The sequence below is a fragment of the Podarcis erhardii genome (genome assembly GCF_964252035.2).
Source record: "Podarcis erhardii genome assembly, chromosome: 5".
Classification (NCBI taxonomy): Eukaryota; Metazoa; Chordata; class Lepidosauria; order Squamata; family Lacertidae; genus Podarcis; species Podarcis erhardii.
Genome location: NC_138509.1, coordinates 15,017,948 through 15,035,508, shown reverse-complemented (window position 1 = coordinate 15,035,508; position 17,561 = coordinate 15,017,948). Strand labels below are relative to the sequence as shown.

The 17,561-nt window shown below is 43.3% G+C and overlaps 1 protein-coding gene across 2 annotated transcripts in view; it reads left to right on the top strand.

The window, feature by feature from the left end:
• NDST2 (N-deacetylase and N-sulfotransferase 2) overlaps window positions 1–17,561 on the top strand; it is a 107,689-nt gene that overhangs the window by 78,216 nt on the left and 11,912 nt on the right. For both annotated transcript variants that reach the window (XM_081864266.1, XM_081864267.1), the window contains 5 exons: window positions 3,903–5,313; window positions 13,617–13,704; window positions 14,260–14,414; window positions 14,753–14,938; window positions 15,886–16,014. In XM_081864266.1, coding sequence (XP_081720392.1) covers window positions 4,321–5,313; window positions 13,617–13,704; window positions 14,260–14,414; window positions 14,753–14,938; window positions 15,886–16,014 — 1,551 coding nt within the window. In that variant the 5' untranslated portion in view covers window positions 3,903–4,320. The remainder of the gene's footprint in view (window positions 1–3,902; window positions 5,314–13,616; window positions 13,705–14,259; window positions 14,415–14,752; window positions 14,939–15,885; window positions 16,015–17,561) is intronic.

Below are 17,561 nucleotides of genomic sequence, written 5' to 3'. Positions count from 1 at the left end.
GAGGCCACCAGCTTTTGAATATGCAAGAGCAAGAGGCTGCTTAAGCAGTGCATTGAAGTGCCTTTTCCATGACTGCCCAGTACGATAGTACACACAGCAGTATATCGGGGGGGGGGGGGCTGTTCTGGCAGAAGCTGTGGTCTCAACGCAACAGAGATTACTGATCATACCTGATAGTAAAGGTAAAGGGACCCCTGACCATTAGGTCCAGTCGTGGCCGACTCTGGGGTTGCGGCGCTCATCTCACTTTATTGGCCAAGGGAGCTGGCGTACAGCTTCCGGGTCATGTGGCCAGCATGACTAAGCCGCTTCTGGCGAACCAGAGCAGCGCACGGAAACGCCGTTTACCTTCCCGCCGGAACGGTACCTATTTATCTACTTGCACTTTGACGTGATTTCAAACTGCTAGGTTGGCAGGAGCATACCTGATAGTATTGCTTCCTTATTACATTTTCTCCCTGCCTTTTCTTGAAGTGGCTCGGGACAGCCAACACGGACTTGCAGTAATGAATCGCTCAAGGCCACTCAGAGAGGTTCGTGGCTGAAGAGGGAGAACCCACTTCCAAAAACTCTGGCCATAACACCACACTCCTCCTTCTCAATTTGCAGTCCCTGCCTCTCTCATTCAGACCTCCTGCTCTGTACCACTGGAGCTCAAGCCGTTCTGGCCACCCTACTGCTCGGAGGTGCCAATTTTCTCCATGGTCAACATGAAATACTGTATCTGGCCATCTGTAGATTTAATCATGTGAGATGGAGCAATGTCACTTCTTTTGTTTTGCGAGCAAGCTGCTTGCTGTCTGTTCTGTAATCCTTTGCAGGGGAAACTGGTCTGGGTTTAGCAGTATAGGTATATAGATTGTTGCTGGGCACCGTGCTCTCCTTCAGCATGTCATTCTGCTTCCCTCCCCAACCATCCCCAGGCCCACGCTGACACAGTTCCAAAACTGTTTTCATGCACCCTGTGCCAGCTGGCATACCCTCTGGCACTGAGGCCTTGTTAAAGAGATCAGAGCTGACAGATTCTTGAGCAGCAATCTGATATAGGCCTTTTAATTTGTGTGTGTGCTCATGCTTGCACGCTTGTAACAAACAGAGGCTTGTTAAGAGCTTTGCAGAGACTTCAAATGGTGCATTTGTTTTGCGCACTCTCCTGGCTCTCGCCGGTGTGCCACAGGGACCTTTGCTTCTGCATGCCACTCAGCCATTGTTTGGCCACTCCATCTCTGCATGCTGCGGAAAGGGACGAAGGGCCGTGCGGGAGTCCTTGCATTCAGATACTAGCAGGTGGTGTCAGTGCCGCTCTTTGTAAACCAGACGCAACATTCAGCACTAGAAAAATTAGGGTGATGATAAAATTTGCCACCTCCTGGACTGCTGCTGAGAGGAAAGTTGCAAAGAGACACAGTTTGTTCCCCTGAGCGCCCTATGTCTTGTATAGTATTTAGTGCAGTTCAGCTTCACCATAATTTCTTTGATAGCTTTGGTCCAAAGACTTTGCAATTACGTTGTTGCTCACACACCATGCTGCCTTCTGGCTCCTATTTTTATTTTTTACAAAGACTCATCCCTGTGAGACTGAACTCAAAGTTAAATTATTGTCAGCGGGACATACGCTCTCAAAGCTAAAGAGAATGATGAGATGGTGGAGTTTATTATAGAACTGGTTTAGACTATTTTCTGTGAAAAAATTGTGTATTGTTGTCGTTATAGTTGAAGATTTATTCTCTGTTGTTCAAGTACAAGACCCTTATTTTTAGTCGTTTTTTAAGGTGAGATAAATGCCATGCATGGCAGCTATATTTTAATTTCTAAAAGAATAAATGCTTGGGCTTATATTTATCTAGAACAGGGGTAGTCAACCTTTTTATACCTACCGCCCACTAATGCATCCTTCTAGATGGTAAAATTTCCTTACCGCCCACCAGTGCTCGATGGAAGGAGTATTTAGCTTGTGCCGTAGAACCCCCTACTGCCCACCTAGAATCTTGAAACGCCCACTAGTGGGCAGTAGAGACCAGGTTGTCAACCCCAATCTAGAACATCTACCCCCTTGATCCCGAGCAGTGATGGGGTGTCTTGCTGCATTTGTTCATTGTGGAGGGAAAGTTCCATTACACATAATTGAGACACTGATATCTCTTAACTAAACAAATGAGATAGATGGTAATAAGAGTCCCTCTCCTTAAAAAAATAAAACAGAATCAGCTTTGCAAGTAAGTCTACAGAATTGACTTGCCTATAAAATGTTTAGATGCTTGCCTATCTACCCATACTGTTGTTGTTGTTGTTGTTGTTGTTGTTTCTATATCATCCTTCCTCTGAGGATCACAGAGTGATTACAATATAAACAAACAAACAAACAAACAAAATGGTAGCAAACCAAAACAATAACACCACCACACACTGTAATATTACTTATTTATTAAAAATCCATGTAACACTAGTCATTTATGGTATGTAGATGGCCTGAAAAACACCTCTCTTCTTAGGAAAAGCTTCCCAACCTGGTTGCTGGGAGGGTTTCTGGTTGCTGGGAGGCTTCCTCTCTCTAATCTGTTTACAAGTCTGTTTAAAATGGTTATGCTGCACCCTGCCACGTTAGGGTGGGGAAACATGATGTGAGAGCAAAAGGATTTATTCTTGATAAGGGCCGGTCTCCAGAACAGCATTACGTTGTTTGTTTGAAGTCACTTTTCTGCCTGTAGCCACTTGAAATATTATGTTCCTGTGTTCCTGAGCCCACCCTATTAGGTTTCCTTTCATCTCACCTAGCATTTTGTGTGCTTTATATCCTTGTGAATTGGGATATTAAATTTGGTACCATAATCACTGGGCGGTTTTAAGATGTATGGACCTAAATTTATTATTTGTATTCCTATTCTTTTTCCTTGTGTCTAATATTTTCCAACAGAGACCCTTTCCTACCAATGCATACTTTAATAATTCCAGGGGGAAATTAATCTAGTAATAAGGGTTTATCCTGGGTTCCCCCCCCCCAAGACCCATTTACCTGGGCCCAGGTGGGATTAATCAAATCCTGCTTTTTCAGAATGAAAAATCTATGCAAACTTGGCACTTCTCCTTCAATGCTGAATATTGCAAAGTGCTGAGTGAGTGATGAAATTCCATAGGTTCTTTTTTCTCTACTCATAGTGGCAGACTTGGGAAGGGAATATTTGCATGTTGGTAACATGAATGAGAGAGTATTCTAAAGATGCAATAACTAAATATCAACTTGGGAAATCCAATTCTTCTCTGGGACAAGGGTCTTTTAATCTATTTTCTTGCCTGACTCATCACATAGCCCTGTAAATGTAATACCAGATCAAGAGCCATTAACTGACCTGCTGAATCTTGCAGATTCGTGGTAGAGATGAGCTATGAGCCAAGGACACTTTACTTTTCATATCCTAAGTTATGATGGCTATATACCCAAAATGAGGCTTCTGAGACACATGAAGGGAATATCATCACCAGAAATAAGAAGGGGATAAAAGAATGCTCAGTGGTCACAGAATGTCATGGGAGAGGGAGAGAGGAAAAGAGGGAGAAATGGAATTAAATCCCCTGAAAAGCGTATGCTAGGCTGGCTGGAACCCTGAACTGGTGTGCCCGCACATGCAACATTTTGTTAGAGGCAGGAATGGGGAGTCTGTGGTCCTCCAGTTGTTGTTGGACAACAACCCCCATCATTGACCTATTGACCATGCTGAATACGGCTGATGGGAGTTGGATTTCAATAGCATCTTGAAGGCCACAAGGTTCCCATCCCACTTGTTAGCAAGTATATCAGAAGAAAATGATGCGATTCTAATCCGCAAGCACACTGTCCCACTGCCCTCTTCCCAAAGCCCATTAGTTCGCCTGCCCTTAACATGTAATTTCTTTCTTGATTGCAGGTTGCCAGTCAACGGTGACTATCATGTGATGGGCAAGTCAGCCAGCTGAGGCAACTCTTCCGTTTGTGGAATGCTTTCCCTACCCCTGATGCCAGACATTTGCATCTGAAGCCAAGGAATTCAGAACTGCACATGACCCACCTCCTTCCTAGGACTCTTCTGAGCAAGTGGAGAAGTGAAGGAGGAGGGCAGCAGCACTCAGAGGAGCAATGGGACTTGAAGGCCATGGTCACTTGAGATAAATGGCAGATCACTGGGCATCTAGTCTTGTAGCTGCTTGCTTAAGCTTTATCCCTCTCTGCAGCCCACATTTCTTCTCTGTGAGCTGCCACTGGCTCTTCCGGTGGTGGCGTTGGAGACACCGAAGGCAGCTTGGTTCGTGCCAAGCTTGAGTAAGGGATAAGCCACGCACCTCACCATGATTCATCTGTGGAAAGTAGTGAGGCATGTGCGACAGCTGGAGCTCCACAGATTGATCCTGCTGCTCATTGCTTTCAGCCTGATTTCCATGTGCTTCCTGGCTTACTACGTCACCAACAGCCCCAAAATAAAGGAACCGCCTCCGTTGCCCTTCAGCGATTGTAGCAACCAGCACAGGGTTCTTATTCAACCCCAGGCAAGCTGGAGGCTTATGAAATCAGTGGACAACTCACGCACAGACCCTGTGGTGCTCGTCTTTGTGGAAAGCATCTATTCCCAACTGGGTCAGGAGATTGTGGCTATCTTGGAATCTAGCCGTTTTAAATACAGGACAGAGATTGCCCCTGGAAAGGGAGACATGCCCACTCTGACAGACAAAGACCATGGCCGCTATGCTCTTATTATCTATGAGAATATCCTTAAATATGTGAACCTGGATACCTGGAACAGGGACCTCTTGGACAAATACTGTGTGGAATATGGAGTGGGGATCATTGGCTTCTTCAAAGCAAATGAGAACAGCTTGCTCAGTGCTCAACTCAAGGGCTTTCCCCTTTTCCTACATTCCAATCTAGGGTTGCGAGACTATCACATCAATCCCAGTGCCCCGCTCCTGTACGTAACTCAGGCTAATGAAGTGGAGCAAGGCCCCCTGCCCGGTGATGACTGGACAGTGTTCCAGTCAAATCACACCACCTACGAACCCGTGTTGATGGCCAGCACCAAATCTTCAGAGTCAATCCCGCATCTGACCACCCACAGAGCTCTGCATGCTACCGTAGTGCAGGACCTTGGTTTGCATGATGGCATCCAGCGGGTCCTTTTTGGTAACAACCTCAACTTCTGGCTTCACAAGCTGATCTTTGTTGACGCTATTGCTTACCTGACTGGCAAGCGTCTATGTCTGACCCTTGATCGCTACATCCTTGTGGACATCGATGATATCTTTGTGGGCAAAGAGGGCACACGCATGAAGGTGTCGGATGTAGAGGTAAAGTTGGGCATTTTCTGCATTTTTATGCCAATGGCAGCCAGTGGTCTGGATTAGGGGTGGGGGAACACATACTGTCATGAAATGTAAATAGGGGTTAAGATCTACTAGCCATTACGGTGTGGGAAAGGGCAAGCAACTTCCTTTTGTGTTGACCATTGTGGCTTGAGCTCCACATTTGGTTGGGTCCTAAGAGACGGCAAGAATGTAAACCTTGTGTTTTTCTGCATGCACATACACACATACATCAAAGACTTAAGCCACTGCTTCATGCCTGGGCTTCAGACCTTCTGAAATCTATAGCAGACTTGCTAGGGGCTAAGTTTCATTGAACCCAGTAGGACTTAATTTCTTGTACAGAATTGGGCTATGAGAAGCTCTTCTATTTCTCAGTATGATGGGTGGTGACAGAAACAGAGGCTCATAGAATCATAGAATCATAGAGTTGGAAGAGACCACAAGGGCCATCGAGTCCAACCCCCTGCCAAGCAGGAAACACCATCAGAGCACTCCTGATATATGGTTGCCAAGCCTCTGCTTAAAGACCTCCAAAGAAGGAGACTCCACCACACTCCTTGGCAGCAAATTCCACTGTCGAACAGCTCTTACTGTCAGGAAGTTCTTCCTAATGTTTAGGTGGAATCAGTTTGAGCCTCTTCCAGCATAATATGAGGGCTGATGCCAGAGAACCTGGACCACATGGCTTCTGCTTTATATCTGCTTGCACAACAACTCTCAACTTGAGGGTCCTGTAAAACACTTACTGCCAGCTCTCTTCAGTATAGTTGGTGGAATGGTATGGAAGTGTCTGGTTTGCAGGTGTGAGTGTAGTTGTACTGACAACTTTCCTTGAAAAAGCATTTATAAAGTATTCGGAATCCTGGTCTGCAGCTTTTGTGTTCCCCTTTGTCTCAATTGGCCCTGATGGACCTCTTCTTCATGATGTCATTTTTCCAAAACAGAGACTGTGGCCTGGTTTGCACATCACATGAAGCTGTAGTTAAAAACAAACCATGGTATTATGTAAGTGTGAAGCATTCTGTGGAGAAGTTCTTGCTGTGCTCCTCTCCCACTCCTGCTGCCATGCCATTGGGGGGCGGGGTGACAAGCTAAAGTCTGGCATATTGTGATCTTCAACAAGCAGTAACAAGGGTTTGTGCTTTGCTTACTACTCATGATTTGCTCAGGGGTAACAAACAGCCAACCCAGATTCACATGACACACCAAACTCTGGCTTGCTTCCCAGCAGCAGAGTAGGTGAGTAGTAGATTGAGAATTTTGAGCAGCGCTCAGTAGCAGACTGTGTGTTCATATTAAATCATTGCTTGTGATTAACTATGGTTTAATTTGATATGCAACTAGGCCAACCCCATATACAAGGGCAACACATATTTGACTGCCAGATCTCAGACATATACATGCTCTCCCCTGAGCATTTAGAGGATTTGGGTGAGGGCAGGGGTCAGTTTCTGTTCACCCCAGGTGCTAGGGAAGATGGAAGCAGTGAGAAAGACTTAACATAGCTTCTGCCAAAGGGATAGGTGGAGACTACAGATAATGGCTGGATACTAACCTAATCTAAATCTCTGTGTAGAGAAAAATGATTGTGTGAAGCAGGCCTAAGAGGAACACTGTAAGAAAGGCAGAAATTCATAATAACTTGTCCCTTTGTGAGAATGGTCAGGACATGCCTCTATAACCATACTTCAGACTCTGAAAATCCTATCTATAATCCTGTATTTATCAGTAGAACTTAAACCCAAATCACCAGGGCAATCCCTCCCAAAGCCGAGAAAGCAACACCCCTGTTTATTTCTGGAAATTGCTCACCCTCCTTGCATTACTCATTTTATTTATTTTGTGCTGTATTTATATGGCTTCCATTCTGGAAACTAGCTGAGATTGGATTCCCAGCCAGGGACCAGACCCACAGCTTCACAGATGCAATTATATCAGACATCTTCGGCACTCTGTTTGCCCCAGAAGGAAGATAGAAGGTTTCTCAAGTGACTGCAAAAAACAAACAAACACAACCTCAGACCAGATCATTCTAAAATATATTTTGTTTGGAGGTTTAGTAGAGTGAAATGGAGCAATAATCTGAGATCAGTGAAACAGAATTCCAGGCAAAGCAGATAAAGCTCAGATTTATCCATTTAAAAGAGGCTCTGTGGGTGCAGAGCTGGAAAGGTTAATGAGGGTTTTTTTTTTTAAAAAAAAAAAAAAAGCAAGAAATAATTTCATGGGTTTGTTATTGAGTTCTCAGGGGGAGAAGGAAGTGGAGGGGAATTTCCCAGTGAAAAAATAGCTGGTGTGTTTTCCTAGCAAGTTATATAAAAGGGATTCAGGTTAGTCTAACTAAATGCCTAATCAAGTTTAAATATGATAGATCCTGCTGCCTTGCCTCCTAAAAGGATTCAGATTGTGCCTTGGTGATGAAAATTGTTTTGGGAAAAGCATCTTTCTGTAGTGTTGCACATTGGACAGCAGCTTAAATCAGCAGTGCAAACTATGTAAAAAGACTTAGCATGCATGCTTAGTTTGCTTGTATGAATTAGTTTTGCAGAATTTTGCAATCTGTTTTAAGGCTTTCTTAGACAATAATTGGGGAAGGATTATTGCGGCTTAGAAAGCTGCAAGGCGACAGATGTATAGAACATGAGAGGAAATGGGCTTGCGCTGAGTAAGATCCTGCCATTGGAGCTCCTCCTGAGCAGCACCTGGGGAACTTTCAAGTAGCAAATGGTCATCTCTGCCACAAAGAACATCCCCTCCCCAATTGAAAGTTGCCTGTCTTTTAAGGGAAATAAGATGTTTCCAAGATTTGCTGTCACTACCAAATTCTGTTTCTAGAAAATGCATGTTTTACACATCATCTGGAATAATGGATGTGTTAATGAAGCTCCATAGCCAACCAATCATGCACTTTTTCCTTAAAAGCCCCAAACTTATTTGTCTTTTAATTGGTTTCTGGATTTTAACTGTGTTTTTATCTACAGTTGTCATTGTGCACTATTTGCAGAGCTTTTTCACCAAGTGGTTTGTAAATCTTTGTACTATGTGTGTGCTAATACATAAATCATCCATTCTAGATTTTTCTAGCATATGACATTGCACATGTATGTGTTTGCATGGCTGATTGACAATGGTATAACAAGCAGTGGCTTGGATAATTATCCTGCACTTGTATAAAATAATGCCCACAAATAATGACAAAGTGTTCTGTTCTGTGAGTGCACAGAATAATGCAGTAACGTGCAATTTCTCAGGCACAGGACAGGCCAATATTTGATGAGCAGCCAGGTAACAACAGGACCTTTGGCTTTGTAGCTGACTATGCAAGCAGTGCTGAAACTGGTGTGAGGACTAGTATTTTCCCCTTCTCATGTTCACACCAAAGTTGAATAGCAGTAGGAACCTGTCTGCTCAGTAATCCTTCCTCCTTTACTCTAAGAGCAGGAAGCACTGGATATTATGTCCTGGTCAAATTTATTCCTATTTTTATAGGTAGTTAAAAGAAACAATTCAACCAAAGCTAATGATAAGCTGAGAAGATGTGACTATTAAGAGGGCATAAGGGTCCCCCCCCCACACACACACACTTGAACTGGATGGAACAAAATACTCATTCAAAATACTTATACAGTGGTACCTCGGGTTACAGACGCTTCAGGTTACAGACGCTTCAGGTTACAGACTCCGCTAACCCAGAAATAGTACCTCGGGTTAAGAACTTTGTTTCAGGATGAGAACAGAAATCAAGCAGCGGCAGCGGGAGGTCCCATTAGCTAAAGTGGTGCTTCAGGTTAAGAACAGTTTCAGGTTAAGAACGGACCTCCAGAACGAATTAAGTTCTTAACCCAAGGTACCACTGTATATATGAAAAACAAGGTGGCATGATTTTTTAATCTTTTCATAAGCAAAGTTGCTTTGTAAGAGAATGTAGTAAGCAACGATATTTAAGTAATCTGGCTGCAGAAAGCACATGGCACTATGTTTATGCTACTGTTGATATATCTTGTACAATTCAGATATTTTGTGAGGGGGTTACAACACTGGAGTGGTTAAAACGACCAGGTAAACTTCAGTTTTGGGAAAGGTATAATGGGGAAAATAAAATGTTAATAGGTGCAGACTTGTGTTCAGTATTGTAGAATGTTGGAGAAGAGGTGGAATGGCCTACAGATAGAAGATTTATATATATATAAATATTTCCCACTTCCTTTTCTGTCCTTGTTAATGATTATGCATTGTGAATCTTCTTGGTACTTTAAGATTACAACTGATTTATTTTAGGTCAACAGTGAGCCTGCAGAGGGTGCTTAGGGTTTGGGGAATCATTAAAAACACCAGGATGAAAACATCAGAATGGGGGCTAGTTGGTAGCTGCCAACAATACAGTTGCAGCTGCCACACGGAACAGGGTTGTTTAGGATTTATCAGCTGGCAGATAATGTTGTCATAGTAACCCAAAGCAAGGCTTTAAATCTCCCTCAGTGCACAAAAGGGTAAGCCTCTTAGCATCATCTCTTTCTCACTCATCTTCACACCAAACTTTCCTAGCGATTGGAGACTGCTCAATAATGGTAAACTCAGGTGGCCAGTGCTGACAGGACTGTAGCCAAAATGGGGCCACTGAGAATCAATTGCTTAGTACAAAAAAAGAAAGACTAAAACCATGTTGGCGTAATCCACACCCAACCACTCCAAAAAACAGCCAAAACAGGACGGAGCATGCTCAGTAGCAACAAAATGAAAAACTACAAATTGGAAAAGTAAAAGGAATACTGGTGGGATAGAGAGGCGAGTGAAAAATCTTGCTTGGAGGGAATGGCTGACTGAAACCCTAAACAGGAACATTTCTTTTAGGGCGGAAGATAGGCTTCAAAATTTTGTTGTATTTGTCCTGGTGTGGAAACAGGCAGGTTTGCAACTACTATACAGTGCTACCTCGGGTTACATACGCTTCAGGTTACATACGCTTCAGGTTACAGACTCTGCTAACCCAGAAATAGTACCTCGGGTTAAGAACTTTGCTTCAGGATGAGAACAGAAATCGCACGGCGGCAGCAGCGGGAGGCCCCATTAGCTAAAGTGGTGCTTCAGGTTAAGAACAGTTTCCGGTTAAGAACGGACCTCCGGAACAAATTAAGTACGTAACCAGAGGTACCACCGTAGTTGCAGATCACCCTTAGAAATGAGATGGTGTCACTTCCAGCAAGGCCTGCGCTTGCACCTTTATTTGTCTGCACACTTGCCATTTTTGCTTAGCCCTACAAGTGGCACACATGGCATTTTCCTCCAGATTTTGGTTAGGGCAGTTTTTCTTCTATTAAAATACTGGAGACTATAAACTTGCCCTGTATTAAATAACTATAATACATTCTTTACTTGCATGAGGAATGTGTGAATGTATGTGCCATTATATAGGGGAGAAATGTATGGTCCCTACCTTCTCAGAAGCACATGAAATTAAGAAGAAAGCACATTGTGCAGGAGAGGACAATGGTCCTCAAACTGTGGTCTGCAGGCTTCATTCAGCTGGTTCATGGAATGATTGTAGACAAGGACAAAGGGGGGGGGCAGTCTCACTCTACAACATCCCTGAGCATGGCAGCCTCAACCCCTCTGCTCCCAATCTTCCCACTTGAGCATGAAAGTCTGGAAGAAGCTTCTCAGCATGTTCAGCTAAACATTCTTAGAAGCCTCCACACAACTGGGAAACCTGATAACTCACAACTTCAAATTGCAAGAGGGCATTCGGCCAAACATCTGAACTTTGTACTAAGTGTGTGAAGTCTAGGAGTGGAGAGGGCAGGACCAGTGTGTTGGGGGGTGGGGTGGACATTAAGGTAGTGGCACGTTCATCCCAGGCCCCCAACACACTTTTTGCCCTTGCATGTTCAGGGGAGGACTTTTGATGAAGTGGAGCTTGTCGAGAGCAGGGCAACTAGGATCCAAGAGGGAAGCTAGACTAGCATTCACTCAGTCATGTAAAGTACCCTTTAAAGGGAACAAGTTTAAATTTTCAAGATTATGTAATATAAAAATGTGTTGTTCGAAAATCTGTTGTTATGACAATACATTTAGTAGGCCAACCAACATATTGCACAATAGTGCACAAGCTTTTCAAGTTCTCCAGAACTCTTGATTAGACTAGATGGCTTAACAGTCTTCCAAGAAATGACAAAAGGTTGCTATACTTCTTTTTCATTTTGGCTGAAGAGCAGTACAAAATTATTTAAGTCAATAAAATTAAGTTTCTCTTAAGCCATGCCCATGTTCTGCATTATCAACTTATAAATTTTGTAAATATAAAATAAAACAATTATCAGGTATCGTTATGAGGGGATTATAGCTTAGACACACTAGAAAACCTTGTAAATGGTCCAAGCATTCTAATTTTGTTATTTTTCTGTTGTGAACTGCCCTCAGCTCTTCATATGAAGGGCAGTATACAATTATTATTATTATTATTATTATTATTATTATTATTATTTATTCAAGTGGTGGTGAGGGCTGTGGGGAAGTATAAATCTCCCAAGCATAGGCATTATCTGGGCGTACCCATATCTCCAGCATGGACCCTCCTCCAAGTAGCAGAATGTGACAAACACTATTTCAGGGAGCAATTGTTTCTTTTAGAGCTCAGTCTGAATCCCCTTGGCTTTGGTCTTATTCATAAAATTCCTTATATACATTCAGAGGTATCTTGTTCTTCCTCTTCAGAGGAAGAGGCCCCAGGTTTCTCCCCCCACTCCCGCCTTTTCAGGAAACTAATTTTGAAAAGTACAGTTCTTGTGTTGCTTTCATACTGTTAAACCTTTGTCTTATAGTGGTCTGTTGACTAGATACAAATAAATGAATCTAAATCTCAGCTACTCACTGTGTTGTTGGTATTTTACCCAGAGGCAACTATACATGTAATTCAGCATGTGCCAATTTGTGTGATGGACAATGCAATACTCCTGCTCTCAGGTGCCAGTATTTCAAGATATATTGCTGTGCCTTATGCAGGGAATATAGCAGATTCACTGTATTCTTTTTGGAGCCTGCTAAAAACATTCCTGTTTAGACAACCCTACCCAGTTCCTTAGAAATAATTTTATTAGAAGTAATTTTGATATGTTTTAGTATTTTAACTTGTGCATGTTTAAAGTAGGTCTGTAATTCTTCTGCTTTATATTTTGTAAACCACTTTGAGGGTTGTTGTTTACAATCAAGCAATGTATAACTTTTATGAAATCATAATAATAATATCCAGGGAGGCAGGGACTGTCCAGTAATACAGCCTTCTTTAGGCTAATCTTCTGAACATGATAAATGAATATGACTGGCTGTCAAATACGACTAACTCCTGAAATAATACTTGGTTAATAACTCTGTGTGTAAAATTATTGTGAGGGTACTTAAAGCTGCCAAAATGTGCATAGCAACCAACTGGAAGAAGGCAATTGCTCCATCAGCTTATTTGTTTCATTTCATTTCATTTTAATCCCACTTTTCTACCAAAAAAGGCTCCCAGAGTGACTTATGAATCTCAGTAATAACCACATAAAAAACTCATTACGTAAGGAAAAGTATTGGGGAAGAATGTGATAAAAAGCATACTGTGGCACTGTTTCTTAGCTACAGAAAATATATTTGATGCATATATGACCACAATCCAAATTTTACAATGTTAACCACTTCTGAATTGTATGGAATTTTTTGACAATTGACAATCACAATTAAAATGGCAATTAATGGGCAACAGGTGCATATCTCTATTGAAAGATGGGACTTTTATTTGCAGGATAAAGCCATAAAGAAGGCATAGTTGATATGCTTTGGTAGTTAAATTGGCCACTGCTTTATTTTTGACTTTGCAGAAGATTAATCATGAGTTACTATGTAAATAACAATAGCAGGTTAATCATCACATTCAACTCTGGTTCCCTAGGCAACATTTTAAAAACTAAGGCAGAAGCCTATGGTCCAGCTGGCCAACCTAAACATTTTGTGGATGAGTTGATCTAGCTCAGGGTTTGCCATATCTGAAGAAAGCTCTGCACTATCTTCTCAAAAACAGAGAACCGGAGAGCAAGGCCAGGGACAGGGCTAGCGTTTGGTGCTGTGCTCTCCTGAACACGCTTGCCAAAGACAAGGGTCAGCCTTTAAGAAACCAATGTTTGGGGCTGCTTGTGCATTGCTGCCAGCATGTAGGCTTTGTATAAGTGCCCTTCTTGTTGAAAAATCTGATTAAGAATCTCTTTTGAAGTTTGTTTCCTCCTCTCCCCCCCCCCCTTTTTCTTATTTTTCAGGCTCTACTGAACACTCAGAACAAGTTGAGGACTTTGGTTCCCAATTTTACTTTCAACCTGGGATTTTCTGGGAAATTCTACCACACTGGTAAGCTGCCTTTGTTCTTTTCACCTGTATTGTAAATTTCTTAGTGATATGCCATCCACACAGTCAGCAGTTGTCTAAAGTCTGATCAGGATCAGGATTCTGGCATCAGATAAAAGAAGGTTTGTTAACCCTCTGGGCCTCACTGCAGTTTTTTTGTCCAGGATAGATAAATATCCGGCAGGGTTTTGGCTTACAGGGACCTGTAACCTCTGCAGAGGTAGGGGCCTATTTGAATTCTTTGATTTGGGGAACTACTGGATGCAAGTGGTGTTCTGACAGCTCTTGGGTGCTATCAGTACAATGGAGCGAATGGGAGCTTTTTATGCCAGGGAAGATAGCAGGTGCAGAAGCAGGGGGCTCATTTGGATCAGCACCACAGTGTGCCCCCCAGCTATGCCCTAGCAGGTCCCTGGTATAGATGGGAACCTGGCGCCTGCTGTTTCCTTTTAAAAACCATTCATGCAAATGAAATGTGGTCTTCTCTGGTTTGGCCGTTTAGTGTCTATGATGACGTGACAGTTGAGCACCCCTTCCTTCCTTCCCCCTTCTTTCTAGGTACTGATGAGGAAGATGAAGGGGACGACATGCTGCTAAAGCATAGGAAGGAGTTCTGGTGGTTCCCGCACATGTGGAGTCACATGCAGCCACATCTCTTTCACAACGTCACTGTGCTAGCCGAGCAAATGAAACTCAACAAGCAGTTTGCTTTGGTAAGGAGCAAATTCAATGGGGGATGTTCCAGTCCGTGAGAAGTTTGACCCCACTGATCCAAAAATTGCCATCTCAACAATATTCTGCCAAGTTTCCTTTCATTTTATCCATGCCTTGTTGCCTAGAGGCAATGTTTTACTCTTCACAGGCAATTGACTGTTTGCAAACCTAGTATAAATGTGTTGTGTCATATACCCCAGACCCAAGTTCCAATTTACTAACTCACTCACTTTTTGTTTTGAGATTTCTGTCTCGCCATTTCTGCCTTCCTTCCATTCAGCAAACTGCTAGCAATACAGGGAATAGAGGGTTCTTACCATTTGTGTTCTTCTTCCAGGAGCATGGGATCCCCACAGACCTGGGCTATGCAGTAGCCCCCCACCACTCAGGAGTTTACCCTGTCCATGCACAGCTCTACGAGGCATGGAAAGCTGTCTGGGGCATCCAGGTGACCAGCACAGAGGAATATCCACACCTTCGGCCTGCCCGGTACCGGCGGGGCTTCATCCATAATGGAATCATGGTGAGACAATGAAGCCCCTATTGATTATCTGGAGGAGAAACATAACCACTAGCCTATTGGGTACTCATCCCTGCATTTTGAATGCTAATCTTCCCTGAAACTCTCAAACACAAAAGCAAAGGGAGCACAAGAATGAGTCCCGCTGGATTCTGCCAAGGTCCATGCAGTCCAGAGCCCTGTTCTCACAGCGGCCAACGATGCCTCTAGGAGGCTTGCAAGCAGGGCATGAATACAACAGTACTTTCCGCTTGTGATCCCAATCAACTAGAATCCTGAGGCATATTGCCTCCAACAATGGAGACAGATAGCCACTGTGGTTAGTAACCACTGATAGACTTGCCCTTCATAAATCAGTCAGTTCTTTGTAGCAATCACTCAGACTAGTGTAGAATTCCCAGTATGTAGGATTCGAGATCAAAGAACTTCCAAGTGGAGCCATGCAACTGCTCCAACAGTTGTGTCACTATTGGGCAGGTGAGCAGGAGAGGCTGGATTGATTCCCTCCTTTAACTTTACATTATGTATTAATAAAGAACTCAGTTCCCTTGAGCGCCAGTCCTCACGTAGCCAAAAGAGCTGCCTCTTGTGCATGGATGGTGCTCTCAGCATGCTTAGGAGAACCATGGGGTTTGCGGAAATGCAAGAAAAAAGTTTAGGAAAATTTCTTGAGGGGAAGGAAACCTCAGAACAGCCTCATGAGGACCAAAATATGCTGAGTAGCCGCAGAACACCAAGTGGTGTGTTTTTTCTTTCCTTCTTTTTGGAGTGGGACTGAAAATGGCAGTTAGGAATGACAGCAGAATAGCAAATATGAAGTTGACACCATCTAACCCCAGTAGAATTGCCTTCTCCTTTGGCTGCATGTTCCCACTGTTGGCTGCATGTTAAAATTCACAGGGATAATCCATGGCCATCTCTAATTTTTCCTCTCCCTCTGGCTCTCCCAGGTGTTGCCTCGACAGACTTGTGGTCTTTTCACTCACACCATATTTTATAATGAGTATCCTGGTGGCTCCAAGGAGCTGGACAAAAGCATTCGCGGTGGTGAACTCTTTCTGACAGTGCTCCTGAACCCAGTAAGTACTGCAGCATTGGGGGGGGCAGTGTTTGTGATTACCTGTGTGCTTTATGTGGTGAAGGATGGGAAAAAGTAGTTGGAAATACAGTCTGCACAGATGCTAAACACAGGCAGCAGTCCTGAGGCCTAATTCTCACCGGGCTGTCTCCTCAGACAGACAGATGCCAACAATGGATTTTATTTTTTTCTACCCTACGTCAGTGGTGGTCAGGTTTTTATTTTTTTTTCTTAAGAGCACAGAAAAAGAAAACAGCTGAGGTGTGTATATTTGGCAAAAGCTGGGCAAAAAAGTGAAGGGAAGCATTTGTGAAAAAAATTGGCCGGACAGTTTTGCCACCCAGGAACCTACTGAAAATGCTTCAGGGAGGACATAAATATGACAGAGGTTCTTCCTAGGGATAAACCTTCTTCTCAGGAGCAGCCTACATTCTTAGACTCAATGCCTGGAAGGGGAAACAGGGTTGCAATCGCTTGCTTTGTCCCTGCCCTCCAAGTATTCAGTATTTAGATCAGTCTGCGAGAAACTGGCCTGAACCTTCTGCGCAATGTGCACAGGGATTAATGGTGGTGGCAGGGAGGTGCAGCAGGTGCCTAGCGATTAGAGATGAGGCCAGCAAGCATGATTCCTCCATGCCCCCATGCAGTGACTGAGTGGCAGACTTGGGTGTCTCAAATTTCAGCAGCACCCTGTGCTGCACTAAAATTTGGCACCCTCTGCCTGTCGCGCTCTGTTCTCCATCATTGTTGTGGTGTCCCCTGCAGCTCAGTGCCCAGGGAGCTTGTACCAGTCATGCTACCCTAAAACCACCTCTGGTGCATGAACTGGATACTTCCCCATGTCAACTGCAGTTGTATCCATTCATTGTGCATTAATTAAACTTAAGCATGTTGGTTATCCCACACTTTCCCTCCTTTTGTATTTCAGATGTGGGCACTGCATACATATATGGGAAAGACCTTTATTCTAATGCACAGCTCTTTGGGTATGCTAAAATTAGCATATTAGCAGTTTCCAGTTCGTTGATCCCCCACTCAAATGTCAGGGAAGTTTGTGGCTATCAAATTGACATGTTTTAGAATAGTGGCAAATAGTCCAATAACAATTATTTCTAAGTTAAGCTTTGTATTTGTTTAAATATAACACTCCAACCACATTGTGGTTTTCATATTGATTCTTTTCTAGATGAATGTTTCATCTCAAATACTTTACAGCATGTAAAATTAACACAGGGTACATTTGGGGGGGGGTTGAAATAAACTTGCTGTATCAGATCCCAATCAATTTAGAAAACTCCCCAGAACATTTTAAAGAAAACTTTCTGATTTAATTTTTCCAGAAAATCCCTGACACACTGCTGAGCACTCTGTGGCTTGGCAGGATGCTTTAGATGAGATTCCCGCGTTGCAGTAGGTTAGACTAGATGACTCCCATCCAACCCCACAATTTTATGATTCTATAATGTCATCGCTGAAAGAGGATTGCTGATGTTCCCAGCTAGCTACACTTGGCAAGAGGACAGAATGTATTAGTCTCAAATACTTCCT